Source organism: Carassius carassius, chromosome 38, assembly GCF_963082965.1.
Source record: "Carassius carassius chromosome 38, fCarCar2.1, whole genome shotgun sequence".
Lineage (NCBI taxonomy): Eukaryota > Metazoa > Chordata > Actinopteri > Cypriniformes > Cyprinidae > Carassius > Carassius carassius.
Window position 1 is genome coordinate 20,029,333 of NC_081792.1, and position 25,136 is coordinate 20,054,468.

At 37.1% G+C, this 25,136-nt stretch overlaps 2 protein-coding genes across 3 annotated transcripts in view; one reads left to right on the top strand and one right to left on the bottom strand.

The window, feature by feature from the left end:
* LOC132119529 (arf-GAP with SH3 domain, ANK repeat and PH domain-containing protein 2-like) overlaps positions 1-9,174 on the top strand; it is a 33,360-nt gene extending 24,186 nt beyond the window's left edge. Inside the window, exons 15-28 of one of the 2 annotated variants that reach the window (XM_059529573.1) lie at positions 411-544; positions 734-825; positions 2,164-2,350; positions 2,778-2,863; positions 2,970-3,085; positions 3,387-3,454; positions 4,088-4,195; positions 4,316-4,544; positions 4,719-4,901; positions 5,332-5,395; positions 6,397-6,458; positions 6,561-6,718; positions 7,350-7,472; positions 8,336-9,174. In XM_059529573.1, the coding sequence (XP_059385556.1) occupies positions 411-544; positions 734-825; positions 2,164-2,350; positions 2,778-2,863; positions 2,970-3,085; positions 3,387-3,454; positions 4,088-4,195; positions 4,316-4,544; positions 4,719-4,901; positions 5,332-5,395; positions 6,397-6,458; positions 6,561-6,718; positions 7,350-7,472; positions 8,336-8,410 (1,685 nt within the window). In that variant the 3' untranslated portion in view covers positions 8,411-9,174. The remainder of the gene's footprint in view (positions 1-410; positions 545-733; positions 826-2,163; positions 2,351-2,777; positions 2,864-2,969; positions 3,086-3,386; positions 3,455-4,087; positions 4,196-4,315; positions 4,545-4,718; positions 4,902-5,331; positions 5,396-6,396; positions 6,459-6,560; positions 6,719-7,349; positions 7,473-8,335) is intronic. The other variant, XM_059529574.1, reaches the window with a different exon arrangement.
* A 2,327-nt stretch (positions 9,175-11,501) lies between these two features.
* LOC132119530 (CMP-N-acetylneuraminate-beta-galactosamide-alpha-2,3-sialyltransferase 2-like) lies at positions 11,502-23,912 on the bottom strand. Its single transcript, XM_059529576.1, has 7 exons — positions 23,786-23,912; positions 15,630-16,389; positions 12,987-13,174; positions 12,382-12,561; positions 12,230-12,275; positions 12,024-12,143; positions 11,502-11,943 (listed from the first exon to the last, which is right to left on the bottom strand). Exons 2-7 carry the CDS (start codon positions 15,972-15,974, stop codon positions 11,776-11,778), a joined length of 1,047 nt encoding a protein of 348 aa, XP_059385559.1. The 5' UTR covers positions 15,975-16,389; positions 23,786-23,912; the 3' UTR covers positions 11,502-11,775.
* Positions 23,913-25,136: the final 1,224 nt, after the last annotated feature.

The following is a 25,136-nucleotide window of genomic DNA, read 5'->3' on the forward strand; positions in this document are numbered from 1 at the left end:
TTTTCAGTGCCTGTCCATAAATCATGTTTAATTCAATTAAAACCCAGTGTGTGTACATGAGCGAATTGCCAGCTGGATTTATAGGCACGTTTCCTCTAAGAAATGTTGATGATGTTGCTGGAGAGTACAGTTTTTTTCTCGGCTGCACCTTTTGTCTTCATTGCTAAATGTGTGTCATTGAATATTACCAGAGGACTTTCACACTGGGCCAGTGTTAGTTTTGTATTATTTATTATATATTATTTTGAAGTACCTTTTATTTTTTTATTTTCAGTTTTCACTTTTATTTTAGTTGAAGTTATAGTATTTTTAAAAGAAAATCAATCATGCTGTATTTATTGCTAATAAGCCTTCATTTGCCCCAGTTTCAGACTGTCAAGCAGCTGATAATGTGTTTTCTTTCCTTTCAGATGCGTCTTGGATCTCTATAAACCTGGGAATCCTGACGTGCATTGAGTGCTCAGGGATCCATCGGGAAATGGGTGTACATTATTCACGTATTCAGTCGCTTTCTCTTGACAAACTAGGCACTTCAGAATTGCTGGTAAGGATTTACAGCGATCAACAGACAAGGAAAATTAATTCATGCACTGTTTACTGTATCTGCTTGTCTTCTTTAATGCACCCGTGAAAAAAGGGAGGTTTTTTTTCATAGAATGACAATATCAGCAATTTCATATGATTCTAACCACTACCTGCAGATTTATGGCTCTTTCTCTCTTATGCTCCTTAGTTGGCGAGAAACATGGGGAATTCGGGTTTTAATGAAATTGTGGAGGCCAATCTTCCTAGTCCGTCTGTGAAGCCGTCAGCAGACAGTGACATGTGAGTGATGAGCAGCACTGTAACTGCTCTTCAGACAGTAGCCAAATGGTTTCAGCTCTTGGAGTCTCTGTGTCCCCATATCCCCTGGTGTCTTTAGCATTTCACATAGCATTTGTACCACTCAATTCCCTCTCTGTACACAATTAACCTGTCTGCAGATGGTGCAAAGCTTTTCACTTTGTTTTAAATTGATCATTCATGAAAGTAATTTGAAAGCTCAGGGACATCCAAATTACTTTAACCTTCAAACTGAACAGTTTGACTTTGACTCCGCTGTCACAATCAATGAAGGAAGTATGGTTGTTTACACTGATCTTGCCAGCTGTCCTAAATGAATAGCTCTATTACTAGATTCTTGGAGAGAGCCCTGAAATAACATTCATATTTATGTTTATATCAATGCAATCTATTCCTGTGATGGCAAAACTTAATTTTCAAGTCTTAAGTGTCATATGGTCTTTCAGAAATCATTCTAATATGCTGATTTGGTGTACAAGAAACATTTATTATAGTCGATAATGCTGTAAATGATCAAAATAACAGCATTTATTTGAAATAGGTATCATTTGTCTGAAGGTAACCGTTAATCAACTTAATGGGTCCTTGTGGAATATGAGTATTAATTTCTATCAAGAAAAAAAAACTTACTGACCCAAACCTTGAACAGCAGTTGTAAGTCTTAAAGGTACAGTAGCAAAATAGCCTGTGCAATTTTAAGGGTCAGAGAAAGTGCAAGTGGTTATGTAAAGCTATCCTTGGATTTTTAATTAACATAACTGAATTGATTTCCGCAATAAACAAATAAATGTGTTAGAATGCATTGGCCCCTTTAAGAGCTCTCACATCTGTGGTCTTCTGGTGTCTGTCTAAAGGCTCAGGGCAGGATTTTTCCTAATGGCAGTCTCTGTAGTGTTTCAACCCACATCTCTCCAACAAGGTACCCTGAAAAGAGAGGAGAGTTGCACTAATGAGTCACGTCCGACACCAGTTATATTCGTCTTTACTCACACATTTTACCACACTCGAGGGGACCCTGTGGCAAACAGGCCAAAGGGGACCCCCCTCCTGAATGTGACCTTAATGGACCAACGGGGGTCCCCAGACCTACCTTGCACTGGGCCCCACCCCAGCTTGGGACGGCCCTAGCTCCAGTTATGTTCTCTATTACCATCTGTGGCTTGTAATGAGCTAGTAGAAATTGCAGAGATGTTCATTTTTACAGTGTCACTAGATGAAAAAACAAAAAACAAATGTTATTGGTATTGGACATCTGTTAATTCACACTGCCATTTTTGATAATAAAAGGCTGTGTATTAAAATAGTTGGCATTATTTGCAGGGCCATACGTAAGGACTTCATTCTCTCAAAGTATATGGAATGGCAGTTTGCACAACATACTGGCAGCTCACCGGAAACAAAACGCAAATATCTGCAGGACGCTGTGCGCAGTCGGGACGTTTTTAGCCTTTTGCAGCTTTACACTGAGAGAACGGACTTCAGCCTGCCACTGCCATGCCCCCTACAGGTCAGCAAAACATGGTATACTTAAATATACTGCTTATAAGGATATTCAGCCTCAAATCTGTAATCATTTACTGTACCCAGTATCATTTCAAACCTGTCTGACTTACTTTCCTCTGCGGAACTCAAAATAAAATATTTTGAAGAATGTTGGTAACCAAACAGTTCTGTTGCCATTTACTTCCATTATATTTTTAGCTGTACAAGGGAAGTCAATGGAAACCAAAACTGTTTAATTACTAACATTCTTCAAAATATCTTCTTTTACCTTCCTCAGAAGAAAGAAAGTCATACAGGGTTGGAACGACATGAGGGTGAGTAAATGATGACATTATTTTAATTATTAGATGGACTATCCCATACATGAATATTATACCTACTTGTACATCTTAGGTCTTCTCTTTCTATGAACTTATATTTTGTTTTGATAGGAAAAGGGGGAAACTGCACTACACCTAGCCGTCCTGTTGTCTGACAGGACATCACTTCATGTGGCTGACTTCCTGTTCCACAACTGGTCAGTTAGAAATAATACCATTGTTATTCTGAAAGTGGCCTTGAACAGATTCAAATATGGATTATTTTTTATCATAACTGCATTTCCTTCTTGTCTTCCATTTCAGTAATAACCTGGATGCTCAGACTGTGAAGGGGAACACTGCTTTGCATTACTGCTGTCAGCACAACAAAACTGAGTGCCTTAAACTTCTGCTCAGAGCCAAGGCCAACACACATATCAGTGAGCGGGACCCTCAAACCCTAAAACCACAGACATTTTTGCATTGAGCTGTTTCATGCTCGATAATGTGTTTATTTATTAATCCAGTTCTTTATTTTACGTTGTCTCTGTTGTAATAGGAGAAGGTTTTGAACATCAGAAATATTACACACTTCGGTTTAATATTCATTGAAGATATACAGGGTTCTGTCAGTATCATATCAGTCGTTGTTAAAGGAATGAGGCTGTTGGCTCATTCGTCAGGAGTTAATTACAGAGCAGGATGATCACTTTGCTGATGATTATTGCTGTTCTGTAATAGAGAATGCTAATGGAGAGATGGGGCTGGACATGGCGCGCAGACTGAAGCACACGCTGTGTGAGGAGCTGGTGAGTCAAAGAGCTTTTCAGCAGGAACTTGTTAAAGCAAGTCTTTATTAATAGGATATCTATGTGGGTGTAACCTGTATATTTCACTTTTATTGAATCAAATGAATCAAACTTTTTATTTAATGTATGCTTGCTGTATAAAGTATCTGTTTCTTTAAAAAACAAAACCACAAAACTAAAAAAAAAAAAAATTATAGATAGATATAGTAGATACTTTCATATATTTAATTGGCTATATATTGCTGGTTGTGAGTACTTGCAAGCAATCCACCATAATCAGTCTGTTGAATTAAATATCCTGTGTGATTCATTGGTCTGCAGTGTTACCCACTTATAACTATTTCTTAAGGGACACACTTACTGAAGGGCGAGGCTGATTTGAGCATTCATAGAGTATTGCATTTAAATCATTTATACATTAAAAGATCGATTGATTAAACTTAAGATTTAGGTAATTGATAATTGTTTAAACATTCCAAGGAATGTTAATTGACATGGAAATGAAAAATACCCCAGCAATCTCTACAAACTGATCTTTAAAAATATATTTACAAACACCTACACAAGTCATGGAAAGTAATCAGTCAAAATGTGACTGATCCACATGTCAGCGTAATGATTTGTCGTGTTCAGATCCACCAGTCACAGAACAACCAGTTCAACATGCACATGCACGTGGAGTATGAGTGGAGACTCCGGCAAGATGACCTTTATGAGAGTGATGACGACTTAGATGACAAGGTAACAACATAAGAAGACTACACCTCCCCTAACTTAATAGAACAGACACATGTTCAGAATGTATGTAGTGCTAATAAAGCATAATACAAAAGACATCATATTTGTGTATCATATTTGTAGATGGGCCCAGTGAAGAAGGAGCGCTTCGGACGGCCGTTCAGCTTGTATCACAGTGGAGGAGGAAGTAGCGGAGGGGGGTTGCTCAACATGGGTCGGAGGCTGGCCATGTCCCGGGTAGAAAACCGGAAGGATGTGTATGCCAGTCCCAACTCTCAGACACACTGCCTCGACAGTCCCCCTCCACCAACCCCTTCATCGCCCGCACCGCCACTGCCACCTCGAGTCAGAGGTGGGAAACTCTTCTCTTCTCTTCTCTTCTCTTCTCTTCTCTTCTCTTCTCTTCTCTTCTCTTCTCTTCTCTTCTCTTCTCTTCTCTTCTCTTCTCTTCTCTTCTCTTCTCTTCTCTTCTCTTCTCTTCTCTTCTCTTCTCCAGTCTTGTTTACTCTCCTCATGTGCTTTCCAGCTCCAAACATCCCCCCTCCTCCCCCTCCTATGAGCTCACCTGATGGCTGGACGTCCCATGAAGTGAGCAGCAGTAAGAAACGAACCCCTCCTCCCCCTCTTATCATCCGACACAAGCGCACCTACTCTGAGCCCACCCCTCAGGTGCCCCCCAGCCCCCACTCTACACGGCAGGGACCAACAGGTACGTGACAATCCTGGAATGATGCATGTTAGATGATCCCCATATCTGTAAATACGTGGAAATATCCCAGAATTTAAAAATCCTACAAAAGGCCTAGAATTCCTCACAATAATCGAAAAGTCATGGTCATTTTTGTAGTGAATATAGTTTGTACTATAAGAAAGTGAATGTACATTATTTTCTACTTATATTAAGCTCCTATAAAGTTACAAACATGTTTATGATATTTTAAAATTAATGAATTGGCTCTTTGAAATCACTATAATCTTCATTTTTGTTAGAAAAAAAAAGTAATCTTCATCAAATCATCACAAATTACTGAAAAGAAAAGACCTGTCATTTCAGTGGTCAATGGTGGTGAGATCCCGGCATACTTAATTTCTAGTCATGTTTGCAAGTTATATAAATATGTTTTCTTTCTTGTGTACAGATTATGCAGTACCTTCAGGTACGAGAAGCTTCGGTGGTCCAGACTCACCTTTCCAGAAGTGTGTGTAAGTGCTCTTTGGAGTCACATATGCTGACCTCTCTTGGCTATACACTGCTGGACACCCCCCCCTGTATATTTCACTTTTATTGAATCAAATGTTCAAAAGTGTTTAACCATTATCCATTATCATGGTTATGGTATTTTCTATAACCTGGGTTCCCACACCTTTTGGCCAATGCATTTCAATAGCTTTTCAGACGCTATGCTATTTTTCAGACAGATGTAAATAATGGAAAATGATTCCTTTTAAGATCATTCACAAGTGATAGCATGACTGAAATATTTTTCATGACATTTCCATGCCTGGAAATCATAATGGAAAGTAATCTATGTTAAATATAACAATATAATGACAAAGCTAGTATTGCTAGAAAATGTATTTTTAAACCATACACTATAATTTTTTATACATAAAAACAACAGTATGTTTTACATTAAATCAGACAAATAATCATTTAGCAGATTAAAAGTACTTAAGAAAATGCCATGTGTGAGTAAAAATGGGCTTTGTCAAGTAAAGGGTCAAGTAAAATTACTTCACAGAATTACTTAAGTAAGTTTTATTGAAAACTATAATATCATTATTAAACTTGCAATATATATACTACCATTCAAAAGATTGGGGCATTTTAATATATATTAATATATAAAAACAAAGTCTCTTATGCTGGCTGCAAATAATTTTTTGATAACCAATAAAGTAAAACTTTTGTGAATTATTATTACAACTTAAAAAAAAAGTTTTCATTTAATACATTTTGAAATGTAATTTATGACTTGTGATGGCAAAGCTGAATTTTCAGCAGCCATTACTTCAGTCTTCATTGTGGCATGATCCTTCAGAAATCATTCTAATATGCTAATTTGGTGCTTAAGAAACATTTCTTATTATCTACTCAAGAACCTGTATAATAAACTTCATTGTTTATATACAATATAGTATAATGCAATTCAAAATATTGTGTTTTTAGTAACACATACTGATTTTAAGACTTTCTGTTTCAGCCCAGGGTCTCCCAAATACACCACGTCCCCTCTCAACTCCTTATCTGAGCTACCAGAACGAGGTATACAGCTACAGCTGTCCAGTTATCTTCCCACTATATTGTTTTCAGTTAAGTTGTTTTTCTTATCACGTCTCGTGGTTTTGTGGCTGTAATCTCTCTCAGCAGGATTTCGAGCAGATGGGGAGAGCAGCTCGTCTCACTTTCTGTACCAAACCCCACAGCCCATCACCTCGGCCCTGTCCCCCACCTCCCTGGAGGCTAACGGCAGCTCCTCTTCTTCCGGCCACACTGCTCCTCACCCACTGCCCAGAAAAACTCTGGTGAGGACAGAAATCATGAGCAATGCATGAACTTGAAGGATGAATATCATATTGCTAACACGTTGGTCTTTCATAGCTAAGGAGTTTTAATGTGTTCAGTTTCATTAGTCTTTCATTTTTGTCCCATGTGTTCCTAAAGGAGAAACAAAAATGTATCTACTTCACTTCTTTTTTCTTAGAAGAAAATCTAATCAGGAACCTTAAGAAAACAATCTGATTTCATTTAGATCAGTCAGATTTTTTTATTGTTTTTGTCATGGTCCCCAAGGGTGCATTTATTTGATCAAAAATGGAGTAAAAACAGTAACACTGTGAAATATGATTGTTTTCTCAGCTAACATTTTAGCACCCAATACTGCAGTTTTTAGTGTCACATGATCATTTAGAAATCATTGTGTTTTGCTTCTTACTTCACCTTCAGCACCTGCCTTTTTTTTGCAGGGTCTGGAGGAAGGTTATTTTATTTTATTTGTCTTTGGCTTTTGGAAAGACAAAGAGTGATGCAGACATTCCTTGATATGTTGCTCATACTTGTGATTGCTCATCAACAAATTATTTTAAAAGAAATTCAATATTGGCTTGAAGCCACATCATAGTTTTTGCAGCTTCTTGTTTTTGTTTTTGTGTTCAGATGAAGTCGAAGCTGAAGCGTGTTAAAGCCATGTATGACTGTGTGGCGGATCATCACGATGAGCTCACCTTCAGTGAGGGTGAAGTTCTGGTGGTACTCGGAGAGGAGGATGCTGATTGGTGGGTGAGTATAAGAATTTTAAAAAAGAGTTTTAAATATCACTTCTGAGTGACTGTAATTTATGTTGTAGAACATAGACATGCAAATCTCTCCAGTTAACCACAATTTTTATTATTTTAATTACACATCAAACCAAAATCAATAAAAATAAATAAAAAACAGGAAACTCCTGAGGAATCCATGGCATAAAACTGCTTATTCTCATCTGGGTTTGAGGACTACAAACTGAACAGCTCTATTGTGCTTCCTTGTTTTACAAGCCAGTAAATATAGTACATCTTTTATTTCACACTATATTTTCAGTTGTCTTCGGCTCTTTGAAGTATTGTTTGCATAAATGACTCAAATTCCTTGTGGCGCTTAAAGATGGTTTTGATGAGGAAGCTGCAGGGTTCTCGTAAGCTTTGACAGACTCCTGCTGTGTGAGCAGACGAATCCTACGATCCCATGGGAGCAGATGGAACTGATCAGAGCAAAGCTCTCAGGATCCATGTTTTATTCTGCTCTGCTTCCATATCTGAGTCAGAGAGTCTCCATACATCTCCAGCGGGCTTGCCTAATATCCTGCAGATTCTTCTACAGGAAAAATAGCCTCTGGATGCTCCATCAAAAGAATATATTTTATGTAGATTCATAGAGTGACACTTGGCATGCAGAAAAGAGCTTTTAAAATGAAATGGATCCTGTTTTGCATCTCATTTTAAACTTCCTTACACGCTTCACATCTTTTGTGTTCGCCTCATTCTCTTTTCATTAAGGACATACACAGCAATACTTCCTTTATAATTTCCGCCCCTTCATTAAATTAAATTTAACATCCTTCCTTCTGATGACTTTAACCAGAGCCTGTTATATCTCCCTTTCAGCAAGGCTACATCGAGGGACATCCAGACAGGATGGGCTTATTTCCAGCATCGTTTGTCTCTGTGGTTGCTGAATGAAGCTGGCAAACTGAGCTGAAATCATAGCACGGTCTACTCTACTGCCAAAGCACCCTGGGAAATGAGGGCTTGAAGTCTACCCACAGAACCATCGGTAATGAAGAATCAGCATAACAAAGCAGCACTCACAGGACCATCTGCAGCACCAAGAGAGATGGGATATGTGGAACACGAAACTTCTCATAGTTTGTGGTTGTACAGGCCCCTCAGATATGAGAATCATACCCTCCGATCCATCCACAGACCGATGCTCCAAAACTGCATGTCATGTTGAACTGAACTCAGATGTGAGGAATCATATATGCCAGATCACAGAACTGTAGTGAGAAAGTATAATGCTGAAATTGTGCTGCTACTCAAAAAATGGAAAACAGCTTAAAAGTACAATCCTTTGCAACAGGGTAACTGTGTTAAAATGTAATGAATTCAGAAAGCAAATCAAGAACAAACATAGGAATTATGAATATCCAGGTCATATTTCAACTACTTTTTAAAGAAAGTATTTTTTGTACCAAGAATTAGTTTTATGACTATTTGTTTCAACATTTAAGCACATTTCCCTCCAAAATCTCATTTAAAAATTAATAAATAATTATATTCTAAGTTTGAAATCTTACTCCCATTACTGTATTAAATACTGTAAACAGCTGTTTTTATTTTATTTTTTTAACCAAGGAATTTGTTGTAATAAAACTATAATGGTCCTGAAACATTTCTTTTCTTTATGATAAACAAACAAAAGACATGGTCATGTTTGAGAAAAGGGGATTATGAGATGACTCATTTATTGTTCTTTTGTTTCCATAATTTTAGATGAAATAATCACTGAATAAATGATGAAATTAAAGTGGTTTAATTGAAAACAGACCACAGATTAATTACAGGTTTACACAAAACATCATGAACTTAGAAGCTTACAAAGATGTGCACGCACCACACAATTGTGCCAGTACAATGAGATCAAACCATCACATTCAGCTAGATGGTCTTTGAATATGAGCTAACCTCTTAAAGTGCTTCGAGTGAGAACTACTTGTGGCAGAAGACATTTTTTTTAAATCATGTCACACCCAGGGAATATTAAATGTGTGGTAACATGTTAAATATGACTTGTAAACAAAACCATAAAAAGTCATTTGGCCACAGCTTTTCTTGACATCACCGCTCAACATCTTGGACTCCTCTGAAATAATCTTTCCAGCAGGGAGATGGAATAAATATTCCATTTTAACTGGTGAGCTGGATGTCTCCTTGCATTAGAGGACCTTATATAAATATAAACCGTCATGTATTAAAAGTTTAAATTGTGTTTTTTGACAGAACCTGAATGAAATACTAGGGCATTGTGAGATATTTATGTATTGTGTAACTCGTTCAAAAATAGGCTTGTATGTTTTTCTGTATTTTTAATTTATGCAGCAATACCATTTTTTATTATTATTTTTTATTTTATACGGTCCTGGATGCCCTAAACTGTGACTTTTGAATTCAATAAATTTTTTTATTGTTTATGCTTTGGTTCGGTTTCTGAATAGATTTTTAAAACACACTTCAATATCTGTTTCTTTCCAAATGTTGTCCAAACTATAATTCTTCAATAATGATATCTTGATTTGAGTGTTCATATTATCTCTTCTTCATACAAACTCTGTAAACTGTGAAAGCCACTGATTGACATGAAGCAAAGAATGCAAAGCCAAAATACGTTCGAGAACAAAGTCACAGAACAAATGGCAGCTTGATAACAGCTGGCAACACACATTGAAATTATAGCTCATGTTTCAATCTGGTCACAGACCTTAATACAGTTCGCAATAATGCAAACTAGAACCGATGGGGTATAAAAAATTCGATATAAAAAAAAAACAGAGATCGATTGTAATTCAGGAAAAGAATGATAATGGACCAAAGATGTATGATGTGAAATACAGCATGTTCAGATGTATGAAATACAGCATGTTCTATATCCAGAACTGTTAATCACAAGACAGGCTGTTTAACGAGTTCACAGAGTCATTTCAAGACCACTGAGAACACTATAAGGATGGCTTTGGTCTAAAGGTTTATAATGATATTAAACATGTAACCCACCAACAACGCTTCCATAGCAAACAACACACTCTCAAACTGGAATCTACAGTACAATGTGATTTCTCAGCTCTGTGAGACAAATATATCTTCCAGCAAGTGTTTTGGTTAAGTTAGGACAGAACTTTGAGGTGAGAAGTGTCATTTAAAAATAAACACACTAAATGTGTGGTGACTTGAACATTGTCAGAGCATCTCTATAATTGTCCGAGGTGAAATCTAAAACATTTGTGAATGTCTTAATACTATTCAACTAATTTATGACTTTTAAAAACATGTTTATTGTTATTTGCTATTTTCAAACTTCTCATCTAAAAAGCTTTAATGCACTGCAGGTTGAAGTAAACATGAAATTTAAACTGACCTTGTATACTTTAGTTCACCCAAAAATTAATTACTGTCGTCAATTTCTCACCCTCATTCCGTTCCAAAACTGTATGACTTTAAAAATATATTTAAAAATAAAAAGTCAGTGGGGTCCAATGTTGTTTGAAGTTTTTTGTTTTGTGTTGCAAAGAAGAAAGAAGACTATCCCTTTAATACTGGACTCATAGCATGAAAATGGTCTTTATAACCTTTCAGTAAAATTTAACAACTTCTGAAATGCCTTTCCTTTCGTATGATGTCAAACTCTCCAACCAAGTACCACATGGTCTCATCTGGTATTTAACACCAACTTTTCATGATCCAATCAACTACCAATGATAAAATTCAAGCCCCATCCCTTTTCTCATAAAATTATTTTGCACGAAAAAAATAACTGCTTTGTGTTGACTTTAAGGCTTTAACACCATTAAAAACTGTCTGCAAGCGAGTATCCGCTGCGGATCAACATCTTTCTTGCAGTGTACACAGCTTTTTTGATTTTACATCAAACTAGTTTTGTCATGTTGCAAACTTGCAGTGTAGACACTGTGAGAGGATAGACAGAACAGTTGCAATAAAAAGGAAGTACAAAAGGAGGCTCAGATCATGCTGTTTTGCTTACTGTTCATCTTCTTCAAAGTTGGGGGGGAAGGCAACATTCGTCTTTTTCTTCAGGCACGTAGCAAGTAAAATGCTGTGAGAGAACAGGAAGAGTTCATTTGGTCTTAAGACTACAGCTTGATGTCTATGGGTTTGGTTCAGTGCAGCTCACAGTGGTCAATTAATGGTACGGCGAATCACAGATCTGCGTCTCTTTGGCTTCTATACAGCTGCTGTGCATCCTGGCCCTGCATCTGCATGGATTTGAGCTGTACCAAGTCAATAAAGGCCACAATTAATAAAGGCCAGGCTCATCTGTGCAGTTTGATTTTGCCCTCTTTGTTGAGCCTCTGAATGATCTCAGTCTCGAAATCTGCGTTATGGACGCCCGTCTTTCGAAAGGCACCAGCATATCTGTTGTACTCCCAATAGTGGTGCCAATTTCCTTGCTTGTCTGCCCCATATCCAAACACTGACACCTGATGAGATTGAACATCATAACTGAAAATGAGTCTGGTGATGCAGAAATAATTATCTTGGCTGTAAATCAAGTACAAACCTCATCACAGAGATGTAGAGCAAACGTAATGGCTACTATCCCGGTGGATGGGTACCTTCCATGACGCTCTGTCCATTTATCATGTGTGTACTTAAAGAAAGCTGGATTTACAACTATCACCTGGACGGCACACATGGAAGGGATGAGTTAGGCTTAACACATAATGCATTTGTAAATTTACAAGCTTTAGTATGATTTACACTGACCTTGTCTTTGTCAGCTTCCACACGATTTTTCACTCTCATGTACGTCCTGTTTGAGATATATAAACCGTTTTAGCAAAGAATGAAGAGAAACTATTTTAGAGTGATTTTGCTTCAGATCTATGCTGTACAATTTTCCGAGAGATTTGACATACATTTTGATCTCTCCGGTGGAAAGAGCGCTGGATAACCACTGCATGTCTTTCAGTTTGAAGGGAAGAAGGACGAGATGGACATCAGGTCTCAGATCCATCGCACTCTCTGGGTACATGAAGTGGTGGGTGGTTCGGTTACCAACATCCTCTTCAAAACCCACAGTCACGGCCTTGTTCATTCTGTGGCACGTTTCAGTCGAAATGCATTAGTAAAAAACTAAAACTTTTCTATGTTTCGCCAAAAAAAAAGCTGATTCATTTTCATGAATTTGTTCGTGTTTCACTCTCGGATACTTTTAAAGTCAACATGAATCAGCATTAACATTTTAATAACTTCCTGTTTGTTTTTTTGTGAAACAGAACTTTTTTCAACAAACAAAAAAAATCTCAGTATTGTTTTGGCCATATAGTGAAAGTCACTTTGACTTACACTTATTTTGTATGAAAAAAAAAGATATTTCAAATATTTATCAAAATATATCATTTATCTATCTATCTATACATATATTTATTTATTTTGTGCGGTGTAATTGCTGAATTGTAATTTTGAGGGGAATTATCTTATTAGAAGTTTAGACCAGACATACAAAGAGCATGAAACACACCTAATAACAAATAAGTGGGAATCTATCAAGGCTCCGTATTTGGACCTCAGCAGATTCCCTGAGTTTCCAACAACTGCACACGTCCGGCACTGTCTCTGCCGTGGCATTTCATCCTCAGGTGGAGGGGGGATTATCTTAAACATCTTCTGGGTGACGTCGTTGATCATTCCATCAGATGACTGCAAAGACTAAACAAAACAATATTGTAAATAAAACGCACAAAGCTAACCTCCAAATTTCAATCTAATAATTTTTACACCTTAACTGTTAAAAGGGAAGATATTCTGGCTATCCCAACTATTCAAATTTTATTGTACATGCAGAAAATGGTAGGGTTGGGAGGAAAAAACAATGATTCTGCAATGCATCACCATTCTTTCTTCAACAATCCTGAATCTTCAACATTTTTTGAACTGATTCTGAGCTCATTTTTTCCACATATGTCTTATGGCACTTGTATACAGTTTGCATTAACATACACAAAATATCAAATGAGTATAAAAAAACTTACATAAAGTTTCATGGTTGAAGCAAGAGAAACATGCAATTTGCTTGACAAAAGTAGCCTACTTATAGAAGTAATTTGATAATTTAATTGAATAAAAATGCACATATAAATGTGATATTCCGGGTTGGTAAACTAATAAAAATTAAAAAAAGATGTGACGTGCCTAAAGATTCCCACTCCTAAAATGCAACCTTCCAGATGACTTGCCACATCTCTTCCATTTGTTTTATTAATGAAAGATATTGAGCAAGTCAATTCATTATATCTTTACAAATATTTTGCTTTGAAATTACCCAGTAATCACAAAGTAAGAAAAACATCCTGTATAGAAAAAAACATGCATCAAGATATGTAAATAATCATTTTATCATCGCATCGCAGCCCTCTGAATCGTAATCGAATCAAATTGAGAGGTGCCTAGAGATTTCATTACCAGAAAATACTGCCCAATATTTCTGTGCCATGTGAAAACTCAAGGAGCTTGAAGAACACCAATGTCAAGCTTATCCGAGTGTGCTCTCATAGCCTGCAATAGCCTCAAAGCCTTTAATTAGGCTAAATTAAACCTTACTGAAACACATGGCTGGGCCGAAAGGCCTGTTTCTGCACTTGTTCCCCTGGGAGAATTACTTTTTTGTTTAAGGAAACCAGATAATGCCTGCAGCTCTGGGGATCCTCCGCCATTGCATTAATGATGTTTGGCAAACAGACATGATGGTAGTAAGTGTACTTGAGACGGTCTGGAATGAATACACCAGCTGTTGTCTTTCCCTGATGTGTCCATGTGCCAGAAAGGGAAATGATATCTACAGCTATGATGATGATACTACTTTAGAGACATGCCTGAGAATCCCAAGAGCTATTCTGTCTCTTAGAGAGGCAAATGGCTGTCTATAGACTGGAATATGAATCTAGAAACAAATTCAACATTAACTGTCCCACTCATTACAGAAACTGGAAGAGTTTTTTTTTTTTTTTAATCTAATCATCAGTTGACATATTATTATATATTTTTAGTATTAATATAAATATTATTTACATGATTAATAACAACAAGAAATTATATTACATTTTATATCTTTTTAATTCAGTGTCTGTCATATTGTATTTTATATATTCACTGGTCAAAAGGAGGTCAAAAACTGGTCCAACATGTATATACAGTAAATGACACTAAATACAATGTCAAATACACTGCATTAATTAATTTTAAATATATAATATTCAATTAATTAAATACTTTTATATTTAAATTTATATAAATTTAAATTATTTATAAATTAAAAAAAAAAATCCAAATGTAAGTGTAAAGCAATTAATAGGGTTGGGAATCGTTAGAAATTTTCCGGTTCCAGTTCTAACGGTTCCGGATCCATTAAAAAAATTCAACAACTATTCAAAAAAATTGTGGTAAGGAAGAAACGCACAATACTCAACTACTCAATGCTCAGTAACAAAGAGCATCATTTGTCATGAGTAGGTTATGCAGTATTATAGTCAGTTCTATCACTGCTCAACTCCAAAGTCAGTCGAGACAAAGGTCAGTTGCCACATCAGAAATCAGGATGTGGTATAATAGTAGCTGGCCACAGCAATGCAATTTCTTCATTATGGGTTAGGGCAGAGGTTTTCAACCCTGCTCCTGAGGACTCGCTGCCCTGCAAAGTTTATCTCCAACCTGCTTCAGCACACCTGCTGGTGTCTTTTCAAGCAGTCTTGAAGAACTTGTTGCTTCAGGTGTGTTTGATTTGTTTTGGAGCCAAACTCTGCAAGACCATGGGTCCCCTGGAGCAGGGTTGAAGACTTCTAGCGTGTTATTCAAAATGCAGACAATCAATTTTCTAAATCTAACTTATTGCTCTGATTGTGAATAATTCATCCACACATTACAATGGAATGTACATCATTGTATGGAATAAATGATGCCATTACTTCTGTTTTAAAAGGACACATTAAGAAACAGTGTGCCACAATACAGTAGCCAACGATACTCCATATATTAGCAAACATTGAGATATGTGATGAATTGTGAAATCTTTGATGAATTACTCAATATATCATGCAAATAATTACTTCAAATGTGACAGCCTTAGACTAACTAAATGCAGAATTTAAACCAACAATCTGCCACTTACCAGCCACCACTTCAGAGAAAGTGGATCTATGTCATCATTCCTGCCGGTGAGGTAAGGTTGCTGTTTATGATCATAGCGTTGGTCAAACCACTCCGACACACCTTTGTCTGCTATACAGTAGTGAGAACAGTTACAGGAACGACTTGGAACGACTCGTCTTGAATCTGTGATAACTGTTTGTAATGGTGTCTCGTTCTCCATAGGTGACCTGACATCCCTGGGTAAAGCTGTGGGTAAAGCTGTGATGGGCACAACACTGCCCTTCTGAATGGTGTGCGCAGCTATCAATAAAAACAGAATAGCACCTATCAGAGCACCTAAGTACAGTTTTCTTCTCAACATCATGGTTAAGGCAGACTAAACCTCGGGTTGGATATTCCAGAGGAAAGATTTAAAGGAACCACCGCAGTAACAGGAATTCACTTCTGGCTTGGCTTGTTCCTGCCAAATGGATTGTGGGTTTTATGGTCTATTATAAGTTGCTTTACAAAACAAAATGGCATCTGAGGTGGAAAATGACAGGATTTTCAATCCAGGATTGTCCATCATGGCTTTGTTCTAGCTGTCCATTTCGTCATGCTTTTGCATAAGCCAAAGTACAAGGCCTTACAGTGGAACACGCTAAAAAGAGACAAACATGCTGTTTCTCAGTTTTCAATACATTGAAGGAAATGAGTCAGAGTTAATGGAGCTTCACTTCCCGTCTGTACAGCTGCATTTATATTAAAGCAGCACCCACTGCTGCCAAAGCTCCTTATTCCTGAAAAATACAGAAGAACATCAACATTTAGAAAGACTTTTTCATGATTTCATGATTCACAACTGTCAAAACTGGTCTAAATAATGCACTCATACATCATATTTTGTTACTTGAATTTACCTAGACTTCAGTGAATAACTTAAAGTCACTTCCTCATATGAAGCAATAAAAACAACTTTGAAGGTGTTTTTGAAGCTACAGTCCACATTTCTCATAACAGCATGGACTGCACAGTACAGTAACAGTAAATAGTAAAAGTAACAGTAACTGCACAGTATTTTCCTATTTCTTCTGTGCTCCACATGCACAAGAAAATTAAGTCGTATAGGTTTTGATGTATTTGAGAGTAAGTAAATGACCGAATTTCTTTTGTTATGTGAATCATCCTATTTTAGTCAACCCTAAGAAACTCATTCTTTAAGGCAGTGCTAAATGAAAGAATCATTTAACTTTTACTTAAAGGGATACTCCGCCCCAAAATGAAAATTGTCATTAATCACTTACCCTCATGTCATTCCTAACCAGTAAAAACTTTCTTCGTCTGCAGAATGAAATATAAGATATTTTGTAGTGATGCACCGAAATGAAAATTCTGCGCCGAAACCGAAACCGAAAATTTAGGATGCACTTGGCCGAAAACCGAAACTGAAGCCGAAAATGGCTTCTTTTAAAAACGTATATATATATTGCTTGGATTTAATGGATCTGAATTGAAAAATCACAATATAATAATCAAACTTTTATTAACAAAACATAAAATATTTTGAATGTAAAGAGGGCGCTTGAGACGCGCACAAGTCAGCAATGTGGACTGCCATAACATCAATGAAAAACATTACTGAAGGCTACATTGATATTATGCACTAATAGGCTCTGTGTGTGTGTGTGTGTGTGTGTGTGTGTGTGTGTGTGTGTGTGTGTGTGTGTGTGTCGGAACCTGCAGTTGCTGTGTGACGCGCGTTCGCTGCGAGCGTATAGTGACGAGCTGGACGCGCTCCGAGAGAAGGCCGTTAAAATCGATTCCCTGTTTTTGTTTTCGAAACTTGTGTTGGTTGGTCCGATCGATTGTGCAGCTTTTGTGACAAGCTTTTTTTGATTGTGACAGCCCTTTGACATGCTTAATCTTTGATAGGCAGACGCGTGATAACAGCTCGACCGTGAGTGAAACCTCGCTTGTGCACGGATGGGAGGGGCGGGTGACATTCATTTTCGGTTTACGTTTTCGGCTGTTTTTTTTATTTCGGCCCGAAACCGATAATGCCATTTCGGCCGAAAATTTTCGGCGGCCGAAATTTCGGTGCACCCCTAATATTTTGGATGAAAACCGGGAGGCTTTTTACTGTCCCATTGATTGCCAAGTAAGTTACACTGTCAAAGTCCAGAAAAGTATGAAATACGTCGTCGGAATAGTTCATCTACCATCAGTGGTTCAGCCATAACACTATGAAGCATCAAGAATACTTTTTGTATACCAAGAAAACACAAAAAACAACTTTATTTAACAACTCCTCTCCTCTGTTTCTCTCCTCATCACCGTAGCCGTTTTGGAGACTATGAGCTGAACGCAGGAAGCGTACGCTCTTCTGAGTCAGCCGCGCAGAATTTCACATTCATAATGTTATGGTTGAACCACTGATGGTAGATGAACTATTCTGACGACGTATTTCATACTTTTCTGGACTTTGACAGTGTAACTTACTCTGCAGTCTATGGGACAATCACAAGCCTTCCAGTTTTCATCCAAAAAATATCTTAAATTGTGTTCGGAAGTTGAACAAAGCTTTTACGTGTTTGGAACGACATGGGCGTAAGTGATAAATGACAAAATTTTCATTTTGGGGTGGAGTATGCCTTTAAGTTTTATTTCACAGTCCTGTTCTCACCGACAGTCAGACAGACCAATTGACCTAAAAGAAAGTCTGTCTGTTGACTTATTCTTTAAAAGTACAAGACAAGATACAAAAATGCCACAACTGCTGCATTCCTGCAAGAATGTGGCTGAACCTCCCTCATACTCCCCACCAAACCCACAATAAAGACTTCATACATTAAGCGCTGCTGATTGTGTTGGACCAATCGCACTGATGCAGCAAATCCATCTTTAGATTGATGACTGTCAGATGCAACTACTTCCACAATTCCCAGTCTAGAGCTCTGTACTTGATCCATGGAACTTAAATAGCCTTAACAAGCATCCTTGAAACAGCCACTTTACTTTGAAAAAAAAAAAAGGTTACACCAGAAACCATAGCCAAAGTGACTGCAGAGCAAGCTCAAATGTTATGCTAAACAGGAAGACTTCGCTCATCTTTTAGAGCGCTGTGTCCGGTGGAGCAGGGAGACACTGGTAATGGGGTGGGGGATGTGGGATCAGCTGACATTCAGCTGATTCGGAAGAACCAGCTCTCTCTGGCAGAGATCTGCCTCACTACAGATCACACAGAATTACATCTCAGGCCAGCGCGCCAAACCCTCCTAGTCAGCAAAGTGACGGTACAGACGATTCTCCCCCACCATTCATTATTCAAAGTGAGCTATGCTCAAAACGAACGCAAGGAGCTTAAAGTAAGCGAATGAATCCAGAACGTTCTCATTCCCTTAAACTGGGAAACAAGCGGTCCATTCAGAAAATTAATCAGGAGGAATTACAACAGCTGCAATGCACTAGAAAGACGTATTAGTTTCCCTAGAAGTGCCTCTACATGTATTAGACCAAAGTAATAATTGCACTGGGACGTGGAAAGCCTGTAAATTGTGACGTTCTTCTAAAGATAAAAGTGATTCTCATGATTTGAAATAGAGAAAATGTCAATATTTTGATACTCTGGCCAAGTTACCGTCAACCCTTCTGCATAATCTGGCTTTGCATGGTCAAAGAACAGATAAAAACACTACAATGAAAACCTTCTGTGAGATTTTATTTGCATACTTGTTCATCTGAATTAATTAGTTTGCATACCAACTTCAATTGGGACTCTCATATTACTGAAACTGAGAGGCTCCTCAATGCCTGCCGAACTATTCCAATTTGATTGCTCATAGAAATGTGCCCTTTACTCACTAAAAGAGACCCCTTTTCACAAACGTTCTGTCTAAACTTTCTGTGCGAGACTTGAGGTTCACACTGGGTTTGGAAGATAACAACACTGCAAGCAAACATTAGTTGATAAATGACATAACCTTTCAGAACTATCAGGGTTGTGAATACAAGCTCAGGTTAAGGAAGGGACCATTTTATTGTAAGTTGGCTGCTAAGGTGTGCTTACTGTACTTACACAGTGTGTTTTTGTAAACAAGTCCATTTTATAGTGCTTTTCACAATACATTTTGTTTCAAAGCAGCTATAAAGAAAATACTTGTTTCAATCTTACAGTCAGGAAATATTCTCTTATCTGCCAGATGTGAGAGTATCAGAGTAACATACAGTACATGTGGTAGTAATATACAGCTATAATATATGTTATGTGGATAGTAGACGTATTCAGTCAAGCATTCATAACAAATGTGTGTGCAATTATTCTTGAATGATCACAATAAAAGTATAATATTATACAGTTTACACTGAACCAAAGTTGGAATCTAAAATTTGACAGTTAAGAGCGGACACGCCCCCAACGTTTGAGAGCAGAGGATACCGCCAATTTTTTCAAGATTTCGATCACTTATTTTATTTACTTGGCAGATTTTTGTGTGGTTAATAATACATTTTTCTGTGGTGTGACAAACTCAGAACATATATTTAATATTGCCATTACAGGGATTTTAAGTTTCTTCATCCCATCACAAGCTGCTTGTAATGCAAGCTGTATCATTTTCTGCAAAAGTTTGGAAACTTTCCACCATGGTTTGTTTGGTATTTAATTATTGTCATGTAAACATAAACAGTGTTTTTCCATTCCATTTGTATTTCCAACACCAATGGACACCAGAAAAAAAAAAAATGAAGAAAACAGCAATCAAAACTGCTGAGGTGCTGAGAAGCCTTGAACACCAGCCAAAGCTTTTTAACTTGCAGAGGTGTGAAAGGCTTGTTTTCCTCAAGGCAAGTTAAAGTGTCAGACCATGTTAACACTGCAGAGAGAGATTCAAGTGAGGAGTGGAGTAGACTACTAAGGGTAGGAGGCCTCACATTTCCTGGTAAAAAGTCAGTCTTCCGGTTGTGAAGATGCATGTTGTGCGGTTCACTCAATAAGGGACAAAAAAAGAAAAGGAAAAAAAAAGCCCACCATCCCCCACATCATTGCTTCAAGCACAGCACACTTATCAGCCTATGACAGAATATCTTTCATAATGCAAAACAAGGGTGCCTCTCATTTCCTTTTCCCTTAGTCAACACACGTGTTAACTCTAAAAAACTGAGATTAAGAAACAGAAATAGCTACACTGTAAAATATGTCAATTTTGGTTTATTTATTTATTTATTAATTTTCAAGTTTATTTATTTGTATAGTGCTTTTCATGATACAATCTGTTGCAAAGCAACTTTACAGAAAATTAAGTTTCTACAATATATTTAGTAGTAGCTAATCAGTGGTGACTGTTTTTGCAAAAACCTGTTGTCCCATGAACTGTAAGTTACCTTACTGTATACAGCAAAAAAGTATATTTTAATTGATAAAGCATTCTTGCAATACTTTTATACATTAATGTTTTACTGTAAAATAATAATCACAGTGTTGATTTACACTATTTCACAAAAAATGCTAACCCCTAAACCTACCCCACACCTGACCCTATAACATTGAGCCTGGGACACCCCCATTTTTAAAACAATGAGATAAAAACTTTCCCCTGCACCGTGCTGGGCAGCTTGAGGGAGAGCTCATGGGTAATTTCCGTTTATAACAAGCAGAGGTTAAAACTCTAATCCGGACAACACTGGCCACGAGCTTTGGGCTCTGCTTTCATTGAGAATATTTATCCATATAGCATATTTTATTTCAGATCAACTAGAGACCATATTTAATTTATAAAGCTTTATTTTGAAATGTAAGTCGATAACAACTGGCTGAAACCACAGGGAATGGTGAAAGTCTTTGTGCGAAGAGACCCTGTCCCATTTTGGAGGTTCTACCCACTTTTGGAGTTCATGCCCAATTTTGGAGATCTCTGGTCTGCAGTTATACCTATGTGCAGAATTCACTCACCTCTAAATATCAAAACAAAGCGTAGACATGATGTAAATAAGAGTTTCATTGATTATAACACAAAATTGTGAGTTTGTGATGACCTGAAGAGAGTGACAGCTTTTTAATGATTACACGGAAATGTGATTTGCTCGCTTTCTAGGCCACACCCTTAAAAAATTAACCATGGTTTTATTATAGTAAAAATTGTAGTACTCATGTTTTTTGGAATTTTGATAACCACAGTTTTACTACAAATACCATGGTGAAACTATGGTAAGTGTAGCAAAACGATGGTTAATTTGTGGTTACCATGGTTAAAATATATTAACCATGTTTTTTTTTGGTTTTTTTATTCAGAATTTGAATAAAAGTTTTGACTTTTGTGCTGCTAACTGTAGCAATGGCCACATATCCTGTACAAGCAGCATGGTTTCTGGGTCCCCTGAACAGCATGTTGACTCAGGCCCCCCCTCAGTAGAAATATCCTGAATCCCTCAAATAAACGCTGGATTCACTTTCAAAAATTGAAATGACAAATCAACCAAAGAAAAAAGTTTATTTTTCTTTTCTTTTTTTTTTAACACAATTTCATGATAAAAACTAACTTCAAGTCATCATGACCTTATCTACTAGGTGTGTCCAGACATCAGACAAAATTACTTTTTTTTCTTCCACAAAACCCCAACCAAAACCATGGAAATTCACACTCCAAAATGAACTCAAATGTTGGCAGCCCTGTTCAGTTTCTAGAGCAACGATTATTTCCGTTTTATTACCATTATTACTTCGCTAGTGAGAAATGTCATGTAGCTTTTGCTAAACTATTTTAATAATAAAATAGGAGGAGCAGCCCTAACAACACATTTGAGTGTGTGTGTTTCTGCGTGTGCGAGTGTGTGTCCGTACTGTGCATTTGTAAGGGAGAGAGAGGGAGAAATAGACATGTGTTTTCTGTACATAATAGAATGTAAATTTGTGGCAAAAACAGATATAATTTGTTGTTTTTATCTTATTGTTTACTATATGTATTTGCTTGGTCAGTGTTGTTGTGGGACCTAACTGAAATAACTAAAATCATTTGAGGAAGTGACACAGACTTGTAATGCGGTCAAGATCTGCTCGGATCTACTTTACTTGTGCATTTACATGAAAATAATTGTACACCTTATAATGCTCAGAAGCCAATCAGATTCAAGCATCCATGAGACCCCATCGTATGATAGGCTACATAAGTTACTATCTGTATATCATTCAATAAACAAAATGCTCGATCACTGTATTTTTACAGTAAAGATCCATTGCTTGACAGTTTTGTACAGTAAATGTGTCATACACTGCTGTGCTAGCCTAAAATTATATGAAAAACAGAAACAAATGAAAAATTACTTCTGAAATTAAGGTGCCAAGAAAGTTATAAAACTGCACAGGTTTACCTGTTTCCATTGTGTTTGTTATTATCTTTCTTCAGTAATCATGTTTGGGGGAGTCGATGCTACTATATCATATGGCCCGTTTTTGACAGCTGCAACCAACACAAAACGAAACTTTGATACAAACCTTGATATATCTCTAGTCTAGTAAACTCTTTATTCTTTTTTATTTTTTATTTATTTATTTCAACCAGCTATGTGTATATTTGGGAAGAATTCGCCAAATGTTTCGTAGTAACTTTAAAGGGTCTTGTATTAAGAAACACATCCTAAACTGAAAAAAGTTATTAAACACTAGAGTGCATTAGTCACTCATGGGATGCGTGTCAGCTACTACCTAGACATCATTTTTGGGCGTAAGTGGTCGAACACTTGAACACCGATTACAATAAGCCAAGTAGGAATCTCATACAGTTTTGAGACAGCCATGGTTTACATCCAAGTGAAAAAGTTATCATAAACACACGTTCTCAAAGACTCAAACCGTTCAAACTGTTTCCCCTACAAGTTCAGCTCAAGTTAAAACTTTTAGGTGAAAAATTGTGTCCTCATGTTCAACTCGAAATAAATCTTAAAACAAAAACCTGTTGTATAATAGTAAAATGGGACTGGTTAGCATTGCATTAGCTAAAAGTGTGTTTTAAAAAAAACGAAGAGCGAAAGACAGCACATAACTTTGAGGAGAAGTTAATCTCCGTTAACTCATTTGAGACCGCTTGCTCTCATCGAATTCTCTCTCGTAAAGATACATTCAGTTCGGTTTGTTTAAGTTAAAACTGGTATAGGCTAAGATCACATCCAGTCGATTAGAAAACGGAGTAAGTCTAGGCTACTTACCAACTTGTTCTTAGCTCGAGTGTGGTGACTAAACACGCAGAACACCGTATGGACCTGAGGATAAATAATGTCTACGTCCTTGGTCTCTTTCTCTCTCTCTCTCTCTCTCTCTCTCTCTCTCTCTGTGTGTGTGTGTGTACATGTTTTTCTATCCGGTGGGGACTTAAACCTAAATACACACCTACTCATGAGTACTCGTGTCACAGAGCCCTTAAGAAAATAAACCATGGTTTTACCACAGAAAAAGAAAAGAAAAAAAGAACCAACAAAAACCTGCTTAAACAATGGTAACCACAAATTAACCAGTTTTCTGTGAGGGGTAGGTTTAAGGGTATGGTTGGTGTAGTGCAATTGCATATTCGGTTTGTACAGTATAAAAAACATTACAACTACGGAGAGTCCCAACCAGGATAGTAAGCTAAACCAGACATTTTCTAACCACCCCCCAAAAACAATACTATTATACCAGTTTTGTTATAAATGTCAACGTTTTTACACTTTTAAGAGATGTTAAAATGATATGCATTCACATGAGATGAGGATTTAAGTCATATCAGTCTTCTAGAAAAAAATGAGTTTGAATATATGGTGCAACCCCGTTCAAGAGCTATTAACTCATTGGAACCCAGGTTTGATGATGAGCTGGGTTGTGCTCTGAACACATGACAGATTTGTTGGGAATGAATCTAAATAATGTCTATAGATGTAAGTGCTTTAAGATGGAGATAACATTGAAAATTTGCTGAGCCTTCATACTAATAGGTATCAGTATGAAGTCCAAACTGCTGGTTTTAAGGAGAGCTGGGTCAATTTGCACAAATTTAATGTAGCTTTTAATATAATTTATATTTAATATAGCTAAACAATGTGTAAGGCCTTATATTTAGTTCCATTTTTCTGCTCAAGATATAGCCTACATTCCCTGCACGGAATGCTGCGCACTATTATGTGTGCAAAGGGAGTTACGGGAAATGTTGAGATGTAATTCAAATATGAGAGAAACATAAAAATCTAATAGTGCTTATCTGCACATTTGGCATCCGTCCTGTGTCTGGTTTGTGTGGTTCTCTGATAGTTGTCCATTGCTTAGTCAATGCAGCAGTTCCCTGACAGGCCACTGAGGCTGTTCAGAGTGCAGTGTTTACTCAAAGTGAATTAGCTTGACATTAATTGACGTGATAAAGCAGTGCAGCTTCCATACAACTGGACAGAAAACTAGACCTTTGTATCCGTTATTATCAGTCCTGTCTCCCAGGGTTATTTATGCAGGAGGCCATGATGAACTTTTTAAGTTTGAACATAAAACCCTGATGTAGATAAATAGCCTTTGATAGTATCACAAAAAAATGTA

Bases quoted from the DNA above. Each gene is read 5' to 3' on its own strand.
- LOC132119530 (XM_059529576.1), bottom strand. From the start codon at position 15,974: ATGATGTTGAGAAGAAAACTGTACTTAGGTGCTCTGATAGGTGCTATT. The intron at 13,175-15,629 runs GTAAGTGGCAGA...TGTTTTGTTTAG, and splicing joins TTTCTCTGAAGTGGTGGCTG to TCTTTGCAGTCATCTGATGG. The intron at 11,944-12,023 runs GTTTGTACTTGA...CAATCTCATCAG, and splicing joins CTCTACATCTCTGTGATGAG to GTGTCAGTGTTTGGATATGG.